Below are 22,814 nucleotides of genomic sequence, written 5' to 3'. Positions count from 1 at the left end.
GAGAGTGAAAAATTACTCTCTGTCTGCTAAATGTTAATTGGTTATCGTTCGACAAATGCTCCTTCTCGCCAGCCGGCAATCAAAACAACTCTTTCTCTCTCTCTCTCTGATCTGTCAGTGCAGAACATGGGGAAATGTTGGAGCGTAGCAAATTTCACTTGCAGCGTTCCAATTGCAAAAGCTGCACCATTAGCTTCTTTGAACTGCGACATGCGTTAATCCTGCGCAACGTAGGTGTTGTTACAAAAAACAAAAAAAGAAATAGAATCATTCTAGTGAAAGCATTTGTTAAGTGAGGTTTCATTATGGAGCAAAACAAAAAAACACTTTTCCGCCTTAGTGCGAAACTATTTTATATGGATTTAAAAGAGAAAAAAAACGTTTCTATAAAAGATTTTTTAAATATTGAAAAAAGTGTTTTATACGAAGACTTTATTAAAAAAATTAATAACTTTCATTATATTAAAACTCTAAACAATTTTGGCGGAAATAGACAAATGAAATTGAAGCTGTATGGATTGTTTAAATATACCGTATGTATTGTAAAAATCATCTGGACAAAATGTTTTACACAATTTTATTTGGTTGTGAAGAAAAGTGAAAAAGTGGGTGGTCTCATGTTATAATCTAACAGCAGGTCGATAAATAGTTTGATGATTTCAAGAGGAGAATGTCCAGGATTAGATGCAATGGTTTTGCTTTGCCCACCACCGCAGAGTAGAATAGAATCGAAAAAAATAGTAAAAAATCTACCGTTCATTACAGTTTAAAGATATCTCACTGAAATTTTTAATGGTTAGAGGTAAGATGTTAGCGAGATCATGTGCAAAATTTCAAGGCCCTAGGTGGTCATCCCCCCTTAAGTTGGTTGATTAGGCTTGGTTTTTGGACCAATTTTAAAAATTTTTTGCTGGATAGTGGTCAAAATTCCCTATAAAAAAGTCCCCTTGAGGTCTACAATAGAAGTTTAGTTACTGGACTATGGAAAGCCTAAGGAAAAATTTAAAGTTAAAGCAAAAAAATACAAAAAAAAAAAAACAAAATGCTGACAGTTAAGCAATTGAAATCGATTCATGTTGCTTTGCTAGTGTGTAATAGCTTAAACTGCGTGCTTAGGAATTTAAGTAAAGTTATTCTGATTTTTTGGTTGCTTTTGCTGTTACGTTGCTTGTTTCTTTTTCGCAGTCAGAGCTAAAAGCGAGCCATTCTCTTCATGTTTATTGGCATTTATTTTTGTGGTTGCATGCTGCTGTTCTCTAGCACACACATATGTTTCACTTTATTTTTCTATGCCGCTTGAATATGTTGTGTGTACGTGTAACAGATGCCCGCAGCATAAGAAATAATGTGGAAATGCGTGCGTGTGTGCGCCCATAACAATGAAGCTATGGCTTTGACACCAACATTACGCACATTGCGTGATCTCTCAGAAGCAAAGAGACAGAGTAAAATTACTTTCTGGATGCAGCGAGAGCAATGTTCTCAAAATTGCTTTCTCTGCTTAATGTTTATTGGTTCTTTCGACGATTGCTTCTTCTCGTCTGCCAACAATTTAAACATTTCTCTCTCTATCTGAGCTGTCAGCGCAGAAAATGGAATGTACGTGCAATACAATTGCTAGAGCTTTTTATGTACAGTTTATTCAAGCAAAAAAGCATCTTTTTGTGCTTTTTTGACCTGGGACGTTTGTCGAGTGCCTTAAATTATTTAGCAGACATTTTGAAAAGTTATTATTTATTACCCGCCTTTCGTGGCTAACAGACACCGGTACTTAAGTGACGCCACAATACCAGACTTAGAGGAGCGTGTTATGGAAAGTAATTAGGGATTTTGTTAGTAGAACAGAATTCCTGAATTAGATTTTCTTTTCCGAGTTTACTTTTAAGTATTTAGAGAAACGGTGGTCACAGTTTCTTAGAAATGTATGCGTGAGTAAAATTATTTTGTTTGCACGCAAAACACAAGAAAGGATAAGCCGGTCAAAATGACCGGTAAAAGATAATTTAAATCAAAAATTTTATAAAAATTTTTTAACCAGTCCACCAATTTGAATGCTACAGCTCCTAAAACCAACAGATTATAAAATTAAGTAAAGTTAAACCAATATGTTAATGCTATAGACTCGGATTGACGAAGGGACTGTACCATGAAGATGTAAATGAACACAGGAGTGGAGTTGTACACAAAAACCCTAATAAGTGTGGCATATTGTGAGACGATAAAACGTTGGCACAAAAGCAACATAATCGAAAAAAAGTCAACTTTGGCTCAAATCTTGCACAACAGTAACACTGCTAACAACCAATTGCAATTGCTGCACGTAAATAATCAATGTTATTGTTTTTGTCAGATTTTCTCAAAGGGGGAGGTAAGTTTATCTCAAAATTCCACTTAAAACAAATCGAATTTTGTTAAGACTTCAATCCTATTCTTGAACCTTTGAAAATTATAAATCTCTCTCCATTCTGTTATTTGATATGTTATTACGATTTGCTATAAACTTTCTAAGTTGTGTTAAGTAGTGTATATCAATTAATTTTGTTTTCACACTTTTTGAATTAGCCTAGAATTGGGTAAAACTATTTAAAGTTATCCTCAGAAAATTTTGTTGATACAAAGCATATGATTTAAGATTCGGTCAGGACGACCTTAACGCCACTTTAATTGTTATACTGCAGCCCTTTAAAAATTTTATATATAACAACATATATATGCTAATAAGTTATACTTTACTATTTGTGTATTCGTAGGACTTAACTTGTTCAAGTCTTAAAGATATTACAGAAAATGCTAGAGAATACTGTGAAAAAAAGGGAATTCTGGAACAATTTTCCACAATGTTATCGATTTTGGAAATTGAAAGCGACGACCCAGCTGATACTCAAGACCATAACAGATATTCGGTTCTGTCAGGGGACGACAGTTTTGAAAATACATACTTGTATTTGGACCAAGAAAATGACTACATTTTATTCCCAGAAAAGTGCACATGTTCAGGAAGAAGTTCTTTTCAAAATCAATCAATAAATATTGGTTGCACAAACCAAATGGATCTTCCAAGTAACAATGAATGTGTCTTGTCAGGAGAAAAACCTTTGGGTAGCGAAGAAATAGGAAATATGAATGAGAATGAAGATGACGCCAGAAAAATTACTTCAACACCCAAAACTTATTTGCTAAAAACAGTTAATTCAACAAATTCTTTTTATGAAAATATTGACTTTTGCTCAACAAGAAACAAAAATATTTCTCATAATTGCACCATTAATGTTAGTAATGATTCCGATTCTCTTATAGAAGAATACAATGTATTAAGAAAAAAAATTTTAATTTCAAAATTGCCGACCAAACGACCCACAATTGTATCTCCAGAAGTTGAAGGTTTCAAACAAAGTGTATGTAAGTACAAGAAAATAGATTGTGACATTAAATTCTCTAAAGAGGAAGAACTCTTTTTATTAAGAAGTAGAGAAAATCGAAAAATGTATTTAAATTTCATGCAAGATCTTCTCAGGACCAAATTTGGAATTTTTAATAATGTCTGCCCAATAAATTTTAGTAGCCATAAATTCCACAAAAAAAAACTAGTTCTTTATGCCAAATGTATGTATTATTTAAGTGGTTGCGGGGCGTATAAATTTGTAATTGATTTCGATAGCATCATTACTGTGTACGCTTCCAGTTTAGAAATCACTCACCCCAAAACTGCCAAAAAACATCAACTCAGAGGAGTTCGCAGATTGTTAGCAAAACAACATATTAAATATCTGCGGCCAACAAACTGGCGAGACAAATTACTCATAAAGCAATCAAAGCATTTAAAGGCACTAGGGAATGACCAAGGAGTCGTATCGAAAGATGCAGCTAGAAGAATAAAATTTGAGCAAGTGCGGTCAATTGATAGAGATGCTGACAGCCACATCGATATTTGCAAAATGTATTTAGACAAAAATTGGCGTACATATATACAAAAAGTAGCGCTCCCACAAGAAATTTATTTGATTTCCAAACGGCCAATAGAAATTCTCCAAGCCAAAAATTTTGCTTTACTGAAACTTAGCCACAACACATTATTTTTTGATGCCACTGGGAGCATTATGAGAAAGTATGAGCCCGAGTCAAAAAGAGTATTTTTGTATTCTCTCGTGGCTCACCTCGATGCTGGTCCGAAAAAGAGAGGTACGTTGCTTCCAGTGGCCGAAGGATTTTTATGCAGCCACTATGCAAACTGTGTCGCGCGTTTTCTAATGTCATTAGAGACTTTTTGCGCTGCAAATAAGCTTAAATGGCCAATATGCAAACGTGTTTGCACAGATTGGAGCACTGTTCTAATTAATGCAATATTGAAGGCATGGAACTGTGTAACCCTTGAAGGTTATATAGATCAATGCTTTTATTTATGCAAGAAAAATGAATATCCAAAGTTTATCGTTATACAACTATGTTGCGCCCATTTTATTAGGATTGTGGAAAAAGACATAAAAGCTTTTCAAAAAGACGAAGAAATTGCAAGTTTCTATAAACTGCAGGTGTGGAAGGCCATTAATATTTCAAAAATTGATGACTTTTTCATTTGGCTAAGGTGCTTTTTGGTTGTACTTTTGAGTCCAACCGAAACAGACGATGTGATATACTCTATAGATAACCTTAAAAATTTTGTAGATGGTGAACCGTATAAAAATTGGGAAGAAGAACACATGTCCGTTGCCACGTCTGTTTTTCCCTCGACCTATAAGAATAGTCCGTTTTTCTATGAGGGTTCAAAATTATTTCAAGAAGTTAAGTCCGAAGTAAAAAGCGCCACCAAAACAAACAGTTTTTATTCCGAAGAATTTGCAAACGTTATCCTAAAAAAATATGTTCCATATACTCCATTGTGGACAAACATTGTCGGCGTATTTGTAGATAATATAAACACAAGAATTTCCAATAGTCCGGTCGAGGGTTACTTCAATATTAAAAAAAACATCACATTGGATGGAAGGCGCAACATAAAACCTGCCGACTATGTAAGGTTATCTATAAATTATATGCAAGCTCGTCTAGTTGAAGCTGAAGATGCTCTTTCAACACTAATTAGTGACACTTCAGAACCAGTTGCTTTCAACCTAAAAATGGAGGAAGAAACTTGGAAGAGGACTCCGAAAAAAGTACAGTCACAAATCACCAGCCAAATGAAATTGGAAAAAATCTTGTCAACTTTTAAGAATTTACCACGCAAATTTGACAAACGCTATATAGCCCTTAAATTTCAAAATGTTCATTCGAGCGTGCAATCGGAATTAATAGACGCGCCAACTATAGATTTCATAGAATTAGAATCTTTAAATAAAAAAAAGGAGTTATATAGCAACTTAATTGATATATATATAGAAATATTAATAAAAAATTCAGCGAAAAATGCCTTTTCCACTTGCTGTGAAATAGGCAGAGATATTTTTACTGCACAGAATTCAAATATACAGATACCTCTGCAAAACTTCGACATTTTGTTAATTCCCGTATTTGAACCAGGCCATTTTACTCTTGTTTATGTCGACACAGTTGATAAGACATTCTCCTACTTAAACCCCCTAGGGGAAGATTTTTCTGATGTTGAAAAATTTTTAAAGACTTTCAAAAAACACACAAACGCTTTAGAATATAAGCCAAAGCAAATAAAACATGGTCGTCAAAAAGACAATTTTAATTGCGGAATTTATGTGTGCCAGTTTGCCGAAGCAATTTTAAACAAAAAAAACCTAGAAGACATAGAAGACCCAAATATTTACAGAGGCCTAATAAAAAAAGTACTGCTAGAGAGTGCAGATGACATGACAAAAGTATGTCTTCATTGCGGGACCTATTGTGATGAAAATCTCTGCAAATCATGCGATCGTCCGATCTGCGGCGGTTGCTTTCGTTTTTATTATAAAAATGAAGACAACTTTGAGACATGTCAATTCTGTTCCGCTGCAACATCGAAATATTAGGCACTATAAGTATTTGAACATAATCAAACTTTTTTATGTACATCTTGAGATGGGTTTCTACCAGGTGAATACCCAACGCTTGGGTATTTATTAGGTAAATACCCATTTTTTGGAAATTTATAATTTTGCAGATATCTTGGGCGTAACAACATTTCCAAACAATTTTTGATAATTTTGTATGTTAATAAACCCGACCTTCTGATCCCACAAAATCGGATTTTAGTTATATATAGCCGCTCTATAGACCGATCTCCAGATTTAAAGTCTTGAGGCAATAAATTGGTAATTTTTTATCTGATTGCGATGAAATTTGACACAGTGAGTTCTTGTAGACCCCTACCCATTTCTGTGAAGTGTGGTTCAGAATGGACTATATTTGGATATAGCTGCCCTATAGACTGATCGCCCGATATCCCGATATAAGGTATTGCAGCCATAAAAGATACAGTTATTATCCGTATTCGATGAAATTTGGCGCAATGTTTTCTGGTAAACCCCTACAAATTTCATCGAATTCGCGTAATAACTGTATCTTTTATGGCTGCAATACCCTATATCGGGATATCGGGCGATCAGTCTATAGGGCAGCTATATCCAAATATAGTCCATTCTGAACCACACTTCACAGAAATGGGTAGGGGTCTACAAGAACTCACTGTGTCAAATTTCATCGCAATCGGATAAAAAATTACCAATTTATTGGCTCAAAACTTTAAGTTTGGAGATCGGTCTATATAGCGGCTTTATATAACTAAAATCCGATTTTGTGGGATTAGAAGGTCGGGTGTATAAACAAAGAATATAAAATTGTTTGGAAAATTTTGTTATACCCAAGATATCTGCAAAATTATAAATACCCAGATTTTGGGTATAAATGGGTAAATACCCGGGTATTTATCCAATTTACCGGGTAAATTCCTTTTGGGTTTTTACCTATCGCCCATTTCTATGTATGTAGAATCGAATATTTGACAACCAATGCCGAATATTCCACTTTATATCATTCCGGTATTATTTAAAATAATCACCCCGATTTTGAACATAATGCTGAAAAATATGGACATACACTTCGCTCAGTCGTACACGAAAATTGAGTACGACATATATATTAAGGGTGAATTGCCGCTATTTCGTTCAATTTAAGTCCAAAGCTTCTGTGTGTTTTTTTTTACGTACTAACAATTTAATCAATTTAAACATTTAATCATTTTTCTAGGAGTTTTTCATGCTGAAATGCGCGCAACATTTTAAAACTTTGGGTTTTCACGATACTTTTCACCTCTACTGTGCTAAAGGGTATTATGACCTTGTGTATATATTACATCAGGTCATGTCAGTCCGATTGTACGTTTATTAGTCCGTCCTTTTGACCGTCTGTTTGTCCATCCGTCTGTCAGTTTTTGTTTGTCTGTCTGTCAATGTGTTTTTGTTATTAAAGTACGTGTCGCATTTTTTATCAGATTGTCACCAAATTTTGCAAATGTTACTTATTGGCTCACATAACTCTCATTGGCACAAGCGCTATTTATCTTGGAAAATCGGTTCTACTGTATATAAAGCTCCCATACATGTTTTTCTTCCGATATGGTTGTATTTGGCAAGCTTTAAGCCTAATCTTTAACACATTTAACATGCATCGATTCATTTAATATATGTTTTATTTGATATGCTTAGTTTTGACTCTTAAACAATTGACACATAAAACTGAATTTGCAGCTGTTATTTAGAGGCTTTTAAATACTTTGGTTGCATTTTTCTTTAATTCGTTTTTTTTTTTTGGATAATTTTATGGCTACTTAATATATACTTGAGCTTCTTTATTAAATTTAACTACTTAATTTTTGAAACACTAATATTTTATTATAAAATATATGCAAATATTAATTTTTTGGAATTCAAATGCACATTAATAAGAAACATGCTCTCAAACTATCACAAAAATTATTCCCTACGTAAATTCATTAACAGAAATAATTATAAAATCTTCAGTAATTATTATGAAAACTATGAATTCCATTTTTTTAAACAACTTATAAACAAATTTAATTTTAACAACCAAATTCTGAAATTTACCCTTTCTTGATAGTTACATGAATTTTCGCCCAAATTGTGTTCTTCTATATACGAGTATGTACATAAAAATAGGTACGCACGAGTGCTTACACACCCTTGTGAAATTTGTGTTTAACGCAAAAAAATGGTTGTTGCATTTTTTATGAAAAACTCCAACGCCAAAAGTTTTAACCATGAAAGACTGAACTTTTATAAAAAAATTATATTTTTAGTTTAAACCATAAAAGACGGAAATCTTATAAAATAAACCAAAGCAAACCAAAATTGGAACATAACAATATGCTTTAATTTTTTTGTAAAAAACCAAAATCTATAAATCTACTATTAATTAAGTTTTAAACATGAAAGACTGAACTTTTATAAAAAATTGGTTTGCATAGTAAACCAAAAAAACCTATTTTGCAAAGCATACCAAAATAAATACACATACATTTTTAATTTTTTCTTTCTTTAATTTCCGAATATAAATTATATATTTTTTTGTTTTGAATGAGAAAGTCTTTTAAAGCTTAAAAATATGTACTTTCATAACAATTTGTTTTACATATTTTGTAAGAGACCAACATTTAAAAATCTACTATTCATTAAGTTTTAAACATGAAAGACTGAGCTTTTATAAAAACTTTTAATAAAAAAATGTTTGTTAAGTTTAAAAGGTTTACATTCTAGAGCATTTTATCAAACAATAAAAAAATATATGATACAACTTTGTTATTAATTCTACATTTTAGATAAAGTAAAGTATAGACACCTCACACTATGTTCAAAAAAGCTTGGAACAGAAGTGGAAAAAGTAAACAGCGCAGACGCAATATGCGAGTACGCTAATAACACAAGCGACCTCTATGGGAAAACTTATGAATTATTTTACAGAGTTGAAAAGTATACATTCCCATGTATATGATTATATGTAATTAACATTTTTACAGAAAGCTCTAACATTCAATGTTTGTAACTGAAAAGAGCGACATAGAGTACACAACAGAAAGGCTAGACAACAACATTCTCTCTCAAAAAAATTTTTTTTCGATACATTTTCAAAAAGGGCAGGAATATGAAAAAACCAACTGTTCGATTTTCGAATAAGGGCATGTTTTGGAAAGCACACATCGTCACCTTTCCAACGATGTATGGTAGTACCTTGTAGAATTCTTAGATGTCCTCCAGGAGCGTTGGTCATAATCCTGTCAAAATTTTTTTTCCAGAATTTTTTTAAAAAAGACAGGAATTTGAAAAAACCAACTGCTCGATTTTCGAATAAAGATATGTTTTGGAGAGCACACATCGTCACCTTTCCAACGATGTATGGTAGTACCTTGTAGAATTCTTAGATGTCCTCCAGGAGCATTGGCCATTATCCTGTCCCGATTTTTTTCCAGAATTTTTTTAAAAAAGACAGGAATTTGAAAAAACCAACCGCTCGATTTTCGAATAAAGATATGTTTTGGAAAGCACACATCGTCACCTTTCCAACGATGTATGGTAGTACCTTGTAGAATTCTTAGATGTCCTCCAGGAGCGTTGGCCATAATCCTTTCCAGAATTTTTTTGAGATTTTTTTTAAAAAAGACAGGAATTTGAAAAAACCAACCGCTCGATTTTCGAATAAAGATATGTTTTGGAAAGCACACATCGTGACCTTTCCAACGATGTATGGTAGTACCTTGTAGAATTCTTAGATGTCCTCCAGGAGCGTTGGTCATAATCCTGTCAAAATTTTTTTTCCAGAATTTTTTTAAAAAAGACAGGAATTTGAAAAAACCAACTGCTCGATTTTCGAATAAAGATATGTTTTGGAAAGCACACATCGTCACCTTTCCAACGATGTATGGTAGTACCTTGTAGAATTCTTAGATGTCCTTCAGGAGCGTTGGTCATAATCCTGTCAAAATTTTTTTTCCAGAATTTTTTTAAAAAAGACAGGAATTTGAAAAAAACCAACCGCTCGATTTTCGAATAAAGATATGTTTTGGAGAGCACACATCGTCACCTTTCCAACGATGTATGGTAGTACCTTGTAGAATTCTTAGATGTCCTCCAGGAGCATTGGCCATTATCCTGTCCCGATTTTTTTCCAGAATTTTTTTAAAAAAGACAGGAATTTGAAAAAACCAACCGCTCGATTTTCGAATAAGGACATGTTTTGGAAAGCACACATCGTGACCTTTCCAACGATGTATGGTAGTACCTTGTAGAATTCTTAGATGTCCTCCAGGAGCGTTGGTCATAATCCTGTCAAAATTTTTTTTCCAGAATTTTTTTAAAAAAGACAGGAATTTGAAAAAACCAACCGCTCGATTTTCGAATAAAGATATGTTTTGGAAAGCACACATCGTCACCTTTCCAACGATGTATGGTAGTACCTTGTAGAATTCTTAGATGTCCTCCAGGAGCGTTGGCCATAATCCTTTCCAGAATTTTTTTGAGATTTTTTTTAAAAAAGACAGGAATTTGAAAAAACCAACCGCTCGATTTTCGAATAAAGATATGTTTTGGAAAGCACACATCGTGACCTTTCCAACGATGTATGGTAGTACCTTGTAGAATTCTTAGATGTCCTCCAGGAGCGTTGGTCATAATCCTGTCAAAATTTTTTTTCCAGAATTTTTTTAAAAAAGACAGGAATTTGAAAAAACCAACTGCTCGATTTTCGAATAAGGACATGTTTTGGAAAGCACACATCGTCACCTTTCCAACAATGTATGGTAGTACCTTGTAGAATTCTTAGATGTCCTCCAGGAGCGTTGGTCATAATCCTGTCAAAATTTTTTTTCCAGAATTTTTTTAAAAAAGACAGGAATTTGAAAAAACCAACCGCTCGATTTTCGAATAAAGATATGTTTTGGAAAACACACATCGTCACCTTTCCAACGATGTATGGTAGTACCTTGTAGAATACTTAGATGTCCTCCAGGAGCGTTGGCCATAATCCTTTCCAGAATTTTTTTGAGATTTTTTTTAAAAAAGACAGGAATTTGAAAAAACCAACTGCTCGATTTTCGAATAAAGATATGTTTTGGAAAGCACACATCGTGACCTTTCCAACGATGTATGGTAGTACCTTGTAGAATTCTTAGATGTCCTCCAGGAGCGTTGGCCATAATCCTTTCCAGAATTTTTTTGAGATTTTTTTTAAAAAAGACAGGAATTTGAAAAAACCAACTGCTCGATTTTCGAATAAAGATATGTTTTGGAAAGCACACATCGTCACCTTTCCAACGATGTATGGTAGTACCTTGTAGAATTCTTAGATGTCCTCCAGGAGCGTTGGCCATAATCCTTTCCAGAATTTTTTTGAGATTTTTTTTAAAAAAGACAGGAATTTGAAAAAACCAACCGCTCGATTTTCGAATAAAGATATGTTTTGGAAAGCACACATCGTGACCTTTCCAACGATGTATGGTAGTACCTTGTAGAATTCTTAGATGTCCTCCAGGAGCGTTGGTCATAATCCTGTCAAAATTTTTTTTCCAGAATTTTTTTAAAAAAGACAGGAATTTGAAAAAACCAACTGCTCGATTTTCGAATAAGGACATGTTTTGGAAAGCACACATCGTCACCTTTCCAACAATGTATGGTAGTACCTTGTAGAATTCTTAGATGTCCTCCAGGAGCGTTGGTCATAATCCTGTCAAAATTTTTTTTCCAGAATTTTTTTAAAAAAGACAGGAATTTGAAAAAACCAACCGCTCGATTTTCGAATAAAGATATGTTTTGGAAAGCACACATCGTCACCTTTCCAACGATGTATGGTAGTACCTTGTAGAATTCTTAGATGTCCTCCAGGAGCGTTGGTCATAATCCCGTCAAAATTTTTTTTCCAGAATTTTTTTAAAAAAGACAGGAATTTGAAAAAACCGACTGCTCGATTTTCGAATAAGGACATGTTTTGGAGAGCACACATCATGACCTTTCCAACGATGTATGGTAGTACCTTGTAGAATTCTTAGATGTCCTCCAGGAGCGTTGGTCATAATCCTGTCAAAATTTTTTTTCCAGAATTTTTTTAAAAAAGACAGGAATTTGAAAAAACCAACTGCTCGATTTTCGAATAAGGACATGTTTTGGAAAGCACACATCGCCACCTTTCCAACGATGTATGGTAGTACCTTGTAGAATTCTTAGATGTCCTCCAGGAGCGTTGGTCATAATCCTGTCAAAATTTTTTTTCCAGAATTTTTTTAAAAAAGACAGGAATTTGAAAAAACCAACCGCTCGATTTTCGAATAAAGATATGTTTTGGAGAGCACACATCGTCACCTTTCCAACGATGTATGGTAGTACCTTGTAGAATTCTTAGATGTCCTTCAGGAGCGTTGGTCATAATCCTGTCAAAATTTTTTTTCCAGAATTTTTTTAAAAAAGACAGGAATTTGAAAAAAACCGACTGCTCGATTTTCGAATAAGGACATGTTTTGGAGAGCACACATCGTGACCTTTCCAACGATGTATGGTAGTACCTTGTAGAATTCTTAGATGTCCTCCAGGAGCGTTGGTCATAATCCTGTCAAAATTTTTTTTCCAGAATTTTTTTAAAAAAGACAGGAATTTGAAAAAACCAACTGCTCGATTTTCGAATAAGGACATGTTTTGGAAAGCACACATCGTCACCTTTCCAACGATGTATGGTAGTACCTTGTAGAATTCTTAGATGTCCTCCAGGAGCGTTGGTCATAATCCTGTCAAAATTTTTTTTCCAGAATTTTTTTAAAAAAGACAGGAATTTGAAAAAACCAACTGCTCGATTTTCGAATAAAGATATGTTTTGGAGAGCACACATCGTCACCTTTCCAACGATGTATGGTAGTACCTTGTAGAATTCTTAGATGTCCTCCAGGAGCATTGGCCATTATCCTGTCCCGATTTTTTTCCAGAATTTTTTTAAAAAAGACAGGAATTTGAAAAAACCAACCGCTCGATTTTCGAATAAAGATATGTTTTGGAAAGCACACATCGTCACCTTTCCAACGATGTATGGTAGTACCTTGTAGAATTCTTAGATGTCCTCCAGGACCATTGGTCATAATCCTGCCCAGAATATTTTTTTTATAAATTTTTCATTTTTCTCAGTACTACGGTAGTAGATATTTTTAATTTGGTGTTTTTGATTCAAAGCATTGATATTTTACTCCAAATTTTGTTATGGTTTTATTTTTTTTTTTTACAAATATTTGCAAAAATTGATAAAAAGTAAGAAATTTAATTAATTTCTCTTGTTTTTTGGTTCTGTTAAGTATTTACAGAGCTCTGCTAACCCCTCAGTGGATCTCTGTTAATACTTCTGTTACTCTCTCTCGCACTCTGTTAACAAAGCGGTTTGTGTCTCTGCTAGTTAAATTCGGAATTTAACTTCACACACATACATTTGTTATATGAATTTTGTTCAAGTGTCTACGGTGCCTCCCCAACCTTAGAAACCTCCAAAACGATTATGTAGGGGTATCAAATCACAAAATGGGTATCAAATGAAAGTTCTTTGGGAGTTGGCTACGAATCTGGTATACACATTTGGCAGAATCAGGGACCGGACGCGCAGATCGATCGTGTTAATAGGGGAATCAAAAGAAAGGTCTATGACAGTAGAGTTTGCATTTAATGTCGATATAAGGATCGAAGAATGTGGGTCAGGTCTTTCCGTTTAGCAGAACATGTAGATCGTGACAATAAAGGACTCACATTTATGGTGTTTTTGGTCGCAGGCTCATTTAGCAGTTTCTAACACACCGAAGTATTGATCATTAATTGTTCTGAGATCCTTAGTCGTCTTGACATTCTCGTTTAGGTTAGGTTGAAAAGAGGGTGCGGGTATTAAACCGCCAGTAAACGGCTTGTTGTGCGCTTTAAATACAAACAAAAACGTTACCTCGAATAAGAAAATTTCACTCTAGGAATTCCGTGCTACTTACAAAATCTTTAATTGTTTTCCATAGCACTCCCCTAAGTTGGTTCATGTCCCCACCTAAGTACCGGTGTCTGTTAGCCGCGAAAGCCGGACAATAACATAGGAAATGCTGCAACGTCTCATCATCTTCCACACATGCCCTAAACATGACATCACTTAAACTTGCCTAAAAGAACTGGGGCAAACTTCTCACAAATCAATGAGTGCTGTCCGATTCAATTTTAAGCTCAATGATAAGGAACCTCCTTATTATAGCCGAGTCCGAACGGGGTGAAGCAGAGCGACAGCTCTTTGGGGTGAACTATTTACATAGCAAAGTACCTCACCAATGTCGCCAGCATTAGGAGGGGACAACCACCTCTAAAAATTTTTCTGATGTTCCTGCCAGGATTCGAACTCAGGCATATAGCGTCAGGCGGACATGAACTGCGGGGCCTCCATGCCATAATTTGCCCCACCAATTTTGCATAAGTGAGCTCGTATTCCTATGTGTCCCGTTATGATACCATTATCTATACTGACCTCCTTTTTACTTCCTTGCAGTAATAGCCTCGTCTTCTCACGATCTGGATCCCCCCATAGGGTTTTTGCCGTCCTAACGACCGTTCCGTTGTTCCACAGAGTTACATGCGCATTCGTCGCCAACGTCCTTAAATCGGACTGCGTCGACCCGAAAGGCATTGGGTTAACCCAGTTTAACCCAGATCTCTGGCCTTCACTGCCAAATCGTCTGCTCTTTCATTCCCCTTACTCCGTAATGACCCGGCACTCAAACGCTGCGGATTGTGCCATCCTCAGAGAAGGAAAGGAATCTCCTTCTTACATATCAAGACGGTTCGTGACCTTATCCTCTTGGTTGTTATTGCCCTTATGGCCATTTTACTGTCCGTAAAGATGTTCACACTCGACGTCCTCGCGTTAACACCACAACACCTCACGCATTCCGTGATATCCGCCTGCAGGACCGTATAATGTTCAGGCAGCCTAAAACAGATCTCAGTCCTTGGGTTGTGAATGTAGACCCCCTGGCCATATCTATCCTCTAGCTTTGTTCCATCCGTGTAACATGAATTTCCAGATGACAATGCGAGGGTTCCGTCAGTCCAAGACTGTGATGCTGGCAGCAGTGCCTCGCGCTCGACTTCAAGTCTCGTTTCACGTATCCAGAAACCACTTCCTTTCCTTTCAGGTTTCCTATCGTCGCTGCTCCTATCTTCAATCGATTCTCCCATTGCCTTAAGACTCATAGCCGCAGTGGCTGCCTCACATTTAATCTGTATGTCAATGGATCGGATATCTAGAATAGTTTCGAGTGCTCTTGTGGGCTTGGTTTTTATCGCTCCGCCTATGCCAAGACAACATTTTCTCTGAACTTGTTGCATGGTCCTAACGTGGCACTTTTTCTCCATAGCAGTCCACCAAGTCACTGAGTCGTAAGTAACTATTGGTCTTATCACGCTTCTGTAGAGCCAGGCCCGAGCCTACGGCCCGTCTACATACCCAACATATGTGAGCCTTCTCAGTACGCTCCTTAATGTGACACTTCCAACTAAGTTGCCAATGCAATATCACTCCTAAGTATTTGACCTTGTCAGATATCGAAATCGTTTTATTGAGGAAATGTGGTGCGTTAAATTGGCCGGGCTCCGTCTTTCTATTGAACAGGCATATTCCAGTATACACTGGGTTAACATTGAGCCACCTGGGTGTAGCCCAATCGTATGCCATCTGGAAGACAATTTCTGCCCTTCTATATAGGTGGTTCGGATCCTCGCCCCTTAGAAGTGTTAAAAATTCGTCGGAGTAGTAGACGGGTTCAAATACTTTTTTAGTCATCATCCGTAATAGGTTATTTATGGCGGTCACCCAAAGCAGTGGCCATAAAATGCCTCCCTGAGGCATGTCATGTGCCACTTTCTCCCTTTTCTTAATGTCATGGCACCCGCAATTTATCCACCTGTTCCTAAGCATATGGTTTATCCAGTCTCTAAAGACCTGGTCCAGCCGGTACTGGTCTAAGAATTGAATCAGTGTGTCAGTCCGCACATTGATAAAAGCCCCCTCGGTGTCAATGCATACCGACAGTGTTTACGTTTTGGCATCGAAGGATTCTTCTATTTTATGCACAACCTCGTGGAGGCAGTCTCTACAGACCTTTGCCTGATATAGGTATGCTGTTTGTATTTGAGGATGTCCTACTCTTTATTATGGTATCAACAATACCTTCCATGCTTTTTGAGTAAAAGGGCGTTATGCAACACCAAAGGCCTACAGACCTATAACTATGGGCCTTTGGTGTCGCATAACTTGCCTTTGCGGGATTGGGTATAAACACCACCCTTGCCAGCTGCCTGGCTATCAGAGTATATGCAAGTTCTAGGCACGCTGTGAAAATAGTGGCCAGATGAGGCGCCAGATAGTCTGCCTCCTTTTGTAGTAACGCCAGGTCTGGGTGACTTAAATGGCTTGAAGCTCCTCAAGGCCTTCTTGACCATAAATTTCATTATGATAAGCCTTCGGTCAACCTCATTATTCCAAGATTCCGGTGTCTCGTGTGTAGCAGTTTTGCTCCGGTGGACATTTATCTGGATTACCTCAATCATTGGTCCTCCAGTATAGTGAATTAATCGTACTTGCACTGCCTGATGCTATCATATTAGGTTCTTTGCCTATTCTAGTCTTCCGAATCTTGGTTCCATCATCGCGTCCCATTAGGCTGCATTGAGTCTACCGTCCCTGAACAGCCTGATGTTCCAATATCAGGATCTTTGCCTATCTTAGTCTTCCAAATCTTAAGTAAATGGGCTTCTTGGGAGTAGATGATGGTACCATCGTCGGCTTACTGTTCGTTAGGCAGCATTGAGTTCTCTGTCACTGCACTGCCTGATGATACACTATTGGGATTTTTATCCATCGTATTCTTCCTAATCTCGAGAAAGTCGTTGATAATTCCGTCGTCAGTCCTGGAAAGTGTAATTAATATTAGAATTGGCTGAATTTTGCACGTAAAGTTTCGCTATGACTTTCAACAACCACTCTAAGGATAGTCAAATTGGTCCTAGACCTGATATAGCTCCCATATAAACCGATCTCTCGAGTTGACTTTTTGTGCCTCTAGAGAGCGCAATTAGTATACGATTTGGCTTACATTATAATCTAGTCACTGGCGATCCATGGTGAAGGGTATATGAGAATTTTTTATTCAACTTTTTTCCTTTACTTTCCTTCGACACATCTTTTGACTTTCATCATCTTTTAATCCTAAGTTTACAACATACCAATTAAAAAAAAAAACTTCCTCATCTAAAATTTCTCATGTTCAGGTCAGAGAAATTGTGATTTAAGCTTTAAGTCACAAGCTTTAATCTTTGGTGAACTTGTCAGATAACTACTTTAGAATTTATGTTGACACATGTGAAGGGCTGTGCTTCGTTATGGAACACACATGGAAAATCCACCTTAAGGAATAACGCAAAACAAAGCCTTTGTGATTTTACAAAGAATCAACCTTAGTGAATTTTAAGCTCTACTAGCAGTTATGCACACAGTGAACAACACACACAGCAGTACTACATTACCTGAAGGGCGTTATGCAAAGGACAAAGTTGTCATAGAAAACTAACGAAAAAAAAAAAAACAAAATTAAGAAAGCGATGCTTCCTAACAAATCTGTTGTTATGTTCTACTATGCTTTTAGTTTGAATATCCTGTTTGTAGGTCCTTGCAGTTTCCTCCCTAACCATGTTCTTTTTATGGTTGTAGGGTTGAAAAAAAAACTGCTTGAGTTTGTGTTTCTTTTTTTAATTCTTTGACAATGTCTTCTGATCATCACGCTACTGGCAAAGGAAACTGAAATTATAAACTTTTTCCCTGATACACCAAGTGCTGGAAGTGAAAATGTGCCAAAGTGTGTGTACGTGTGTGTGAGATAGAGGGAGAACGACATTGTGTGTGCGTATGGGATTCTTTATAATTACTTTTGTCGGTAGGTTATTAGACTCTCTTATCTGGAGTGTTTTATTTTTCATTCTTTTTTTATACCCACCACCGAAACATGGGGGCATATTCATTTTGTCATTGCGTTTGTTACATATCCCAATATCCGTTTCCGACCCTACAAGGTATAACCGTATATATTCGTGAAAGTTGTCAACTTCTTACACGTTCTAGCAATGTCCATTCATCGGCCTGTTCGTTCGTCTCTCTGTTTATTTGTACCACAATAAAGAGGTGAGCTGAAACTTCGCTGTTAATTTTTTTATACCCTCCCTCCACCATAGGATGGGGGTATACTAATTTTGTCATTGTGTTTGTAACTCCTCGAAATATTCGTCTAAGACCCCATAAAGTATATATATTCTTGATCGTCATAATATTTTAAGTCGATCTAGCCATGGCCGTCCGTCCGTCTGTCGGTCCGTCTGTCCGTCCGTCTGTCTGTTGAAAGCAAGCTAACTCTCGAAGGAGTAAAGCTATCAGCTTGAAATTTTGCACAAGTATTTCTTATAAGTGTAGGTCGGTTGGAATTTCAAATGGACCATATCGGTCCATGTTTTGATATAGCTGCCGTATAAACCGATCTGGGATCTTCACTTCTTAAGCCACTAGAGGACGCAATTCTGTTCCGGTTTGATTGAAATTTTGCACGTGGTGTTTTGGTATCACTTCCAATAACTGTAGTAATTATGGTTCAAATCGGCCCATAGCCTGACATAGCTGTCATATAAACCGATCTGGGGTCTTGACTTCTTGAGCCTCTAGAGTGCGCAATTCTTATCCGATTTGGCTGATATTTTGCATGAGGAGTTTTATTATGACTTCGAACAACTGTGCTGAGTATGGTTGAAATCGGTCTATAACCTGATATAGCTGCCATATAAACCGATCGAGGGTCTTGACTGTTATAAGATCTAAGGATCCTAGAACCCGCATTTATTACCCTATTTCGCTAAGACTTGATACAGTGAGTTGTCTAAGGACGCCCGACATTCGAATGTGGTCTAAATAAATATAGCTCCCATTAGACCAATCTCCCTATTTAAGGTCTAAGGTCATTAGAAGCCGTATTTATTATTCGATTTCACTGAAACTAAACTTTGAAATACCCTCTGCGTCCATGCAAGGTTTGGCGAAGATCAAACCATATTCCGACATTATTGCTACGGACTCATAAATGGTGCTTTGCACCAGATTTAGACGAAATTTGGTTAATATATACACTTGAGGTAGTGGGCCGGGCGAAATTAATGCCTTTTGACTTCCCTACGGGAAATGGGTCAAGTCCCAAACCTGTCACGGAATAGGTCCTCACGTGATAGGGACCAGTCCCAATTCTCGGCCTATCCTATCGGCCTAAACCTATCATTTTTATAAGGGTTTGTTGCTCAAGGTGACAAATTTCCAGCATTCTTCCGAACGTAGGCACGCCACGGGGGGCATTTTATCGCCACACCTATGGGTGACCACCATAAATGACCTATTACGGATGCTGACTGAGGAGGGATTTGAACCCTTCTGCTATGCAGACGATATTATAATACTACCTAGGAGTAAGGATCCGAACCAGATATGCAGAAAAGACTATAGGATCTTGCGGATGTCCTACGACAGGACTAGACTTTGGGATCTCAATGTTAAACCAGAGAAGACTAAAATCTGCCTGATACCAAGGAAGACGAAAGTGGGCCAATTTGACGGACCTCGTTTCCTCTATAGCAATATTTCGATTTCTGACAAGGTCTAATATTGGGTTGCCCAAAAAGTAATTGCGGATTTTTTAAAGGAAAGTAAATGCATTTTTAATAAATGCGTCAACGCCGACTATATGAAAAATCCGCAATTACTTTTTGGGCAACCCAATACTTAGGTGTGATTTTGGATAGGAAAATGGATTGGAAGGAGCGTACCGAGAAGGCTCAAAGATGTTGGCCACTATGTAGAAGGACCGTAGGCTCGAAATTGGGCCTAGATGGTCTACTGGCTCTACAGGAGCATGATTAGACCGATACTCACTTACGTCTCAGTAGTTTGGTGGACTGCTATGGAGAAAAAGTGCATCGTCAATGCCAAGATGTGTTAGCTGGGCATAGGCGGAGCGCTAAAGACCCCACATCCAATACTGGGCCCTGGAGACTATTCTAGATATCCGATCCATAGACATACAGATTTAGTGCGAAGCATCCACTGCGTCTATGAGACTTAAGGAGATGTGAGAATGGATTGAGGGTAGAAGTAGCTCATACCATCGCAGTATAACCGAGGCGACGATAGGATGATCTGGAAGAAAGGGAAGAGGTTTCCGATCGGATGCCTGAGACGACACCTGAAATCGAGTGCGAGGACCTGCTGCCAGCGGCACAGTCTTGGATTGACGGAACCCTAGTAGCTGGAAGATCATGTTACACGGATGAGTCAAAGCTAGAGGACAGAGTGCAACTGGCGGTCTACATTGAGAACCCGGAGACTGAGATGTGTTTTAGACTGCCTGACCATAATATGGTCCTGCAGGCGGAGATTCGGGCGATCACGGAATGCGTGAGGTGCAGTGGCACAGTCTTAGGTTGACTGAACCCTAGTATCTGGAAGATCATGTTACACGGATGGGTCAAAGCTAAAGGACAGAGTCCATCTGGGGGTCTATATTGAGAACCCAGAGACTGAGATCTGTTTTACGACTGCCTGAACATAATATGGTCCTGCAGGCGGAGATCCGGGCGATCACGAAATGCGTGAGGTGCTGTGGTGTTAACACGAGGACGTCGAGTGTGAATATCTTTACGGGCAGTAAACAGGCCCTAAGGGCAATAACAACCAGGACGGTAAGCTCAGGAACAGGCTTGGAATGTCAGAAGGAGAGTAACGCTTTCTCTGTGAAAGGCACGAACCGTATCGTTTGGGTGCTGGGCCACGTCGGAGTAAGGGGGAATGAAAGGGCAGACGATTTGACAGTGAAGGCCAGAGAACTGCCGTCAATAAATTTGGTTAAAACGAAGCCTTTCGGATCGACGGAGTGCATTTAACCCTGTGGATCAGCGAAACGGTTGGTGGGACTACGAAAATCCTATGGGGGAACTATTGGGTTGCCCAAAAAGTAATTGCGGATTTTTCATATAGTCGGCGTTGACAAATTTTTTCACAGCTTGTGACTCTGTAATTGCATTCTTTCTTCTGTCAGTTATCAGCTGTTACTTTTAGCTTGCTTTAGAAAAAAAAGTGTAAAAAAGGTATATTTGATTAAAATTCATTTTAAGTTTTATTAAAAATGCAATTATTAAAAAATCCGCAATTACTTTTTGGGCAACCCAATAGATCGTGAGAAGTCGAGTCTATTACTGAGAGGAAGTAATGGGACACATAGGACTATGAGCTCAATTATGTAAAATCGGTGCGGCAAGTGATATCATGTAGGGCATGTGGGGAAGATGATGAGACGTTGGAGCATTTCCTGTTAGGAGAGTGGCATGGAAAACTATTAAGGATTTTGTAGGTAGCACGGCATTCCTAACTTCGATTTTTTTTCGAGTTTACTTTTTCAGTATTTAGAACGCACCATAAGCCGATTACTGGCTTAGGTGTATATCCATAGTGGCATGAGGTGGATTAATATGCGCACCCTTCTTTTAACCTAACATAACCTAAACTTAATAGCCTCGACATTCTCAATCAATCTAGTCATGTTCGCCTCTGTCGAAATGAAGATAGCGTTCAAACGCGTAAATCTAGCCGCTCAAAATCTTTCACAGATTCTTCTTGTTGAGGTAGGTCATTGGGAATTGCAAATGGACCATATCGGTTCAGATTTGGATATAGCTTCCATATAAACCGATCCCTGGATATGACTTCTTGAGCTCCTAGAAACCTCAGTTTTCATCCGATTCGGCTGAAAATTTGTACATGAAGTACACTAATGCCCTCCAGCATTCGAATAAACCGATATTCGGATTTTACTACTAGAAGCCTTAGTTTTTGCCTGATTAGGCCTAAATTTGGTACCCAAAGTATTACACTTGTGTCCTCCAATACTCACCACGAATCCTACTCCGAAAGGTTTATAATAGGTAAAGGCCCCCTTAAAACCCGATACACCGATATGACTTCCTGAGACTATAGAAGCGTCAATCGATACTGGATTTTATATTGATATAAACCGGATATAAACTGAGTTAACAGGGCAACATTCTATGTAGAATCCATGGCTGTTGCTACCCAAGATTCGGCCGGACCGAACTTAGCATGCTTTTACTAGTTTTGTAATCAATATGGAGATCGCATTTGCTACCCAACCATTATGAACTTTTCCACTCAACTCTTTTTTAGCTCAGGCACGAATGCTTTTCGAGCACAATTTTATTTTGATAGGTATGCCATACATGTGTCCATATGTTGTGATTTTTCCTATTTTCATTGATTCATTTGTTGTTATCCTCACACTTATGCTTACATATCGATTTATCCAGCAATTCGCCTCACTGTCACTGTCTCTCTTGTCTTTGTTGTTTAGCTAATTGTTTGCGTTATTACCTTTAATCTTGGATTTCCAGTTAAATTACCATCCTCTCTATGAATACGAAATGCTCTCAGAGGCATGTAAAAGTTCTAAGCCTTTAGGTTATCGCTTGTAAATATTTCCCCAAGGAGTGAGGAAATTAACACAGACTTTGACATAGAGCTTTGTAAGTCTGTGTATGGGTGTGTGTGTGTGTGCCTTAGAGACTTTTTTTGTGGTTTCACATTTCCCATATGTTAAGTAAAGCAAAGTTGTTTAAATTACAAAAGAAGAAAAAAACCAAAACAAGTGTCTACCAGCCAACAATAAACGAGCAGAGAATAAGGATGAAGACGCACATAAATGATTGAATGAAGCCCAC

General features: G+C 37.3%; 1 protein-coding gene across 1 annotated transcript in view; it reads left to right on the top strand.

Moving 5' to 3' along the window:
- The first annotated feature begins 2,042 nt into the window (after positions 1–2,042).
- LOC131996994 (uncharacterized) overlaps positions 2,043–22,814 on the top strand; it is a 43,814-nt gene continuing 23,042 nt past the window's right edge. The window contains exons 1-2 of the mRNA XM_059367218.1: positions 2,043–2,368; positions 2,751–4,179. Of these exons, the coding sequence (XP_059223201.1) occupies positions 2,159–2,368; positions 2,751–4,179 (1,639 nt within the window). The 5' untranslated portion in view covers positions 2,043–2,158. The remainder of the gene's footprint in view (positions 2,369–2,750; positions 4,180–22,814) is intronic.

The sequence above is a fragment of the Stomoxys calcitrans genome, chromosome 4, assembly GCF_963082655.1.
Source record: "Stomoxys calcitrans chromosome 4, idStoCalc2.1, whole genome shotgun sequence".
Lineage (NCBI taxonomy): Eukaryota > Metazoa > Arthropoda > Insecta > Diptera > Muscidae > Stomoxys > Stomoxys calcitrans.
Note: the sequence above shows the minus strand (reverse complement) of the source record. Positions and strands in the feature narration are given on the sequence as shown.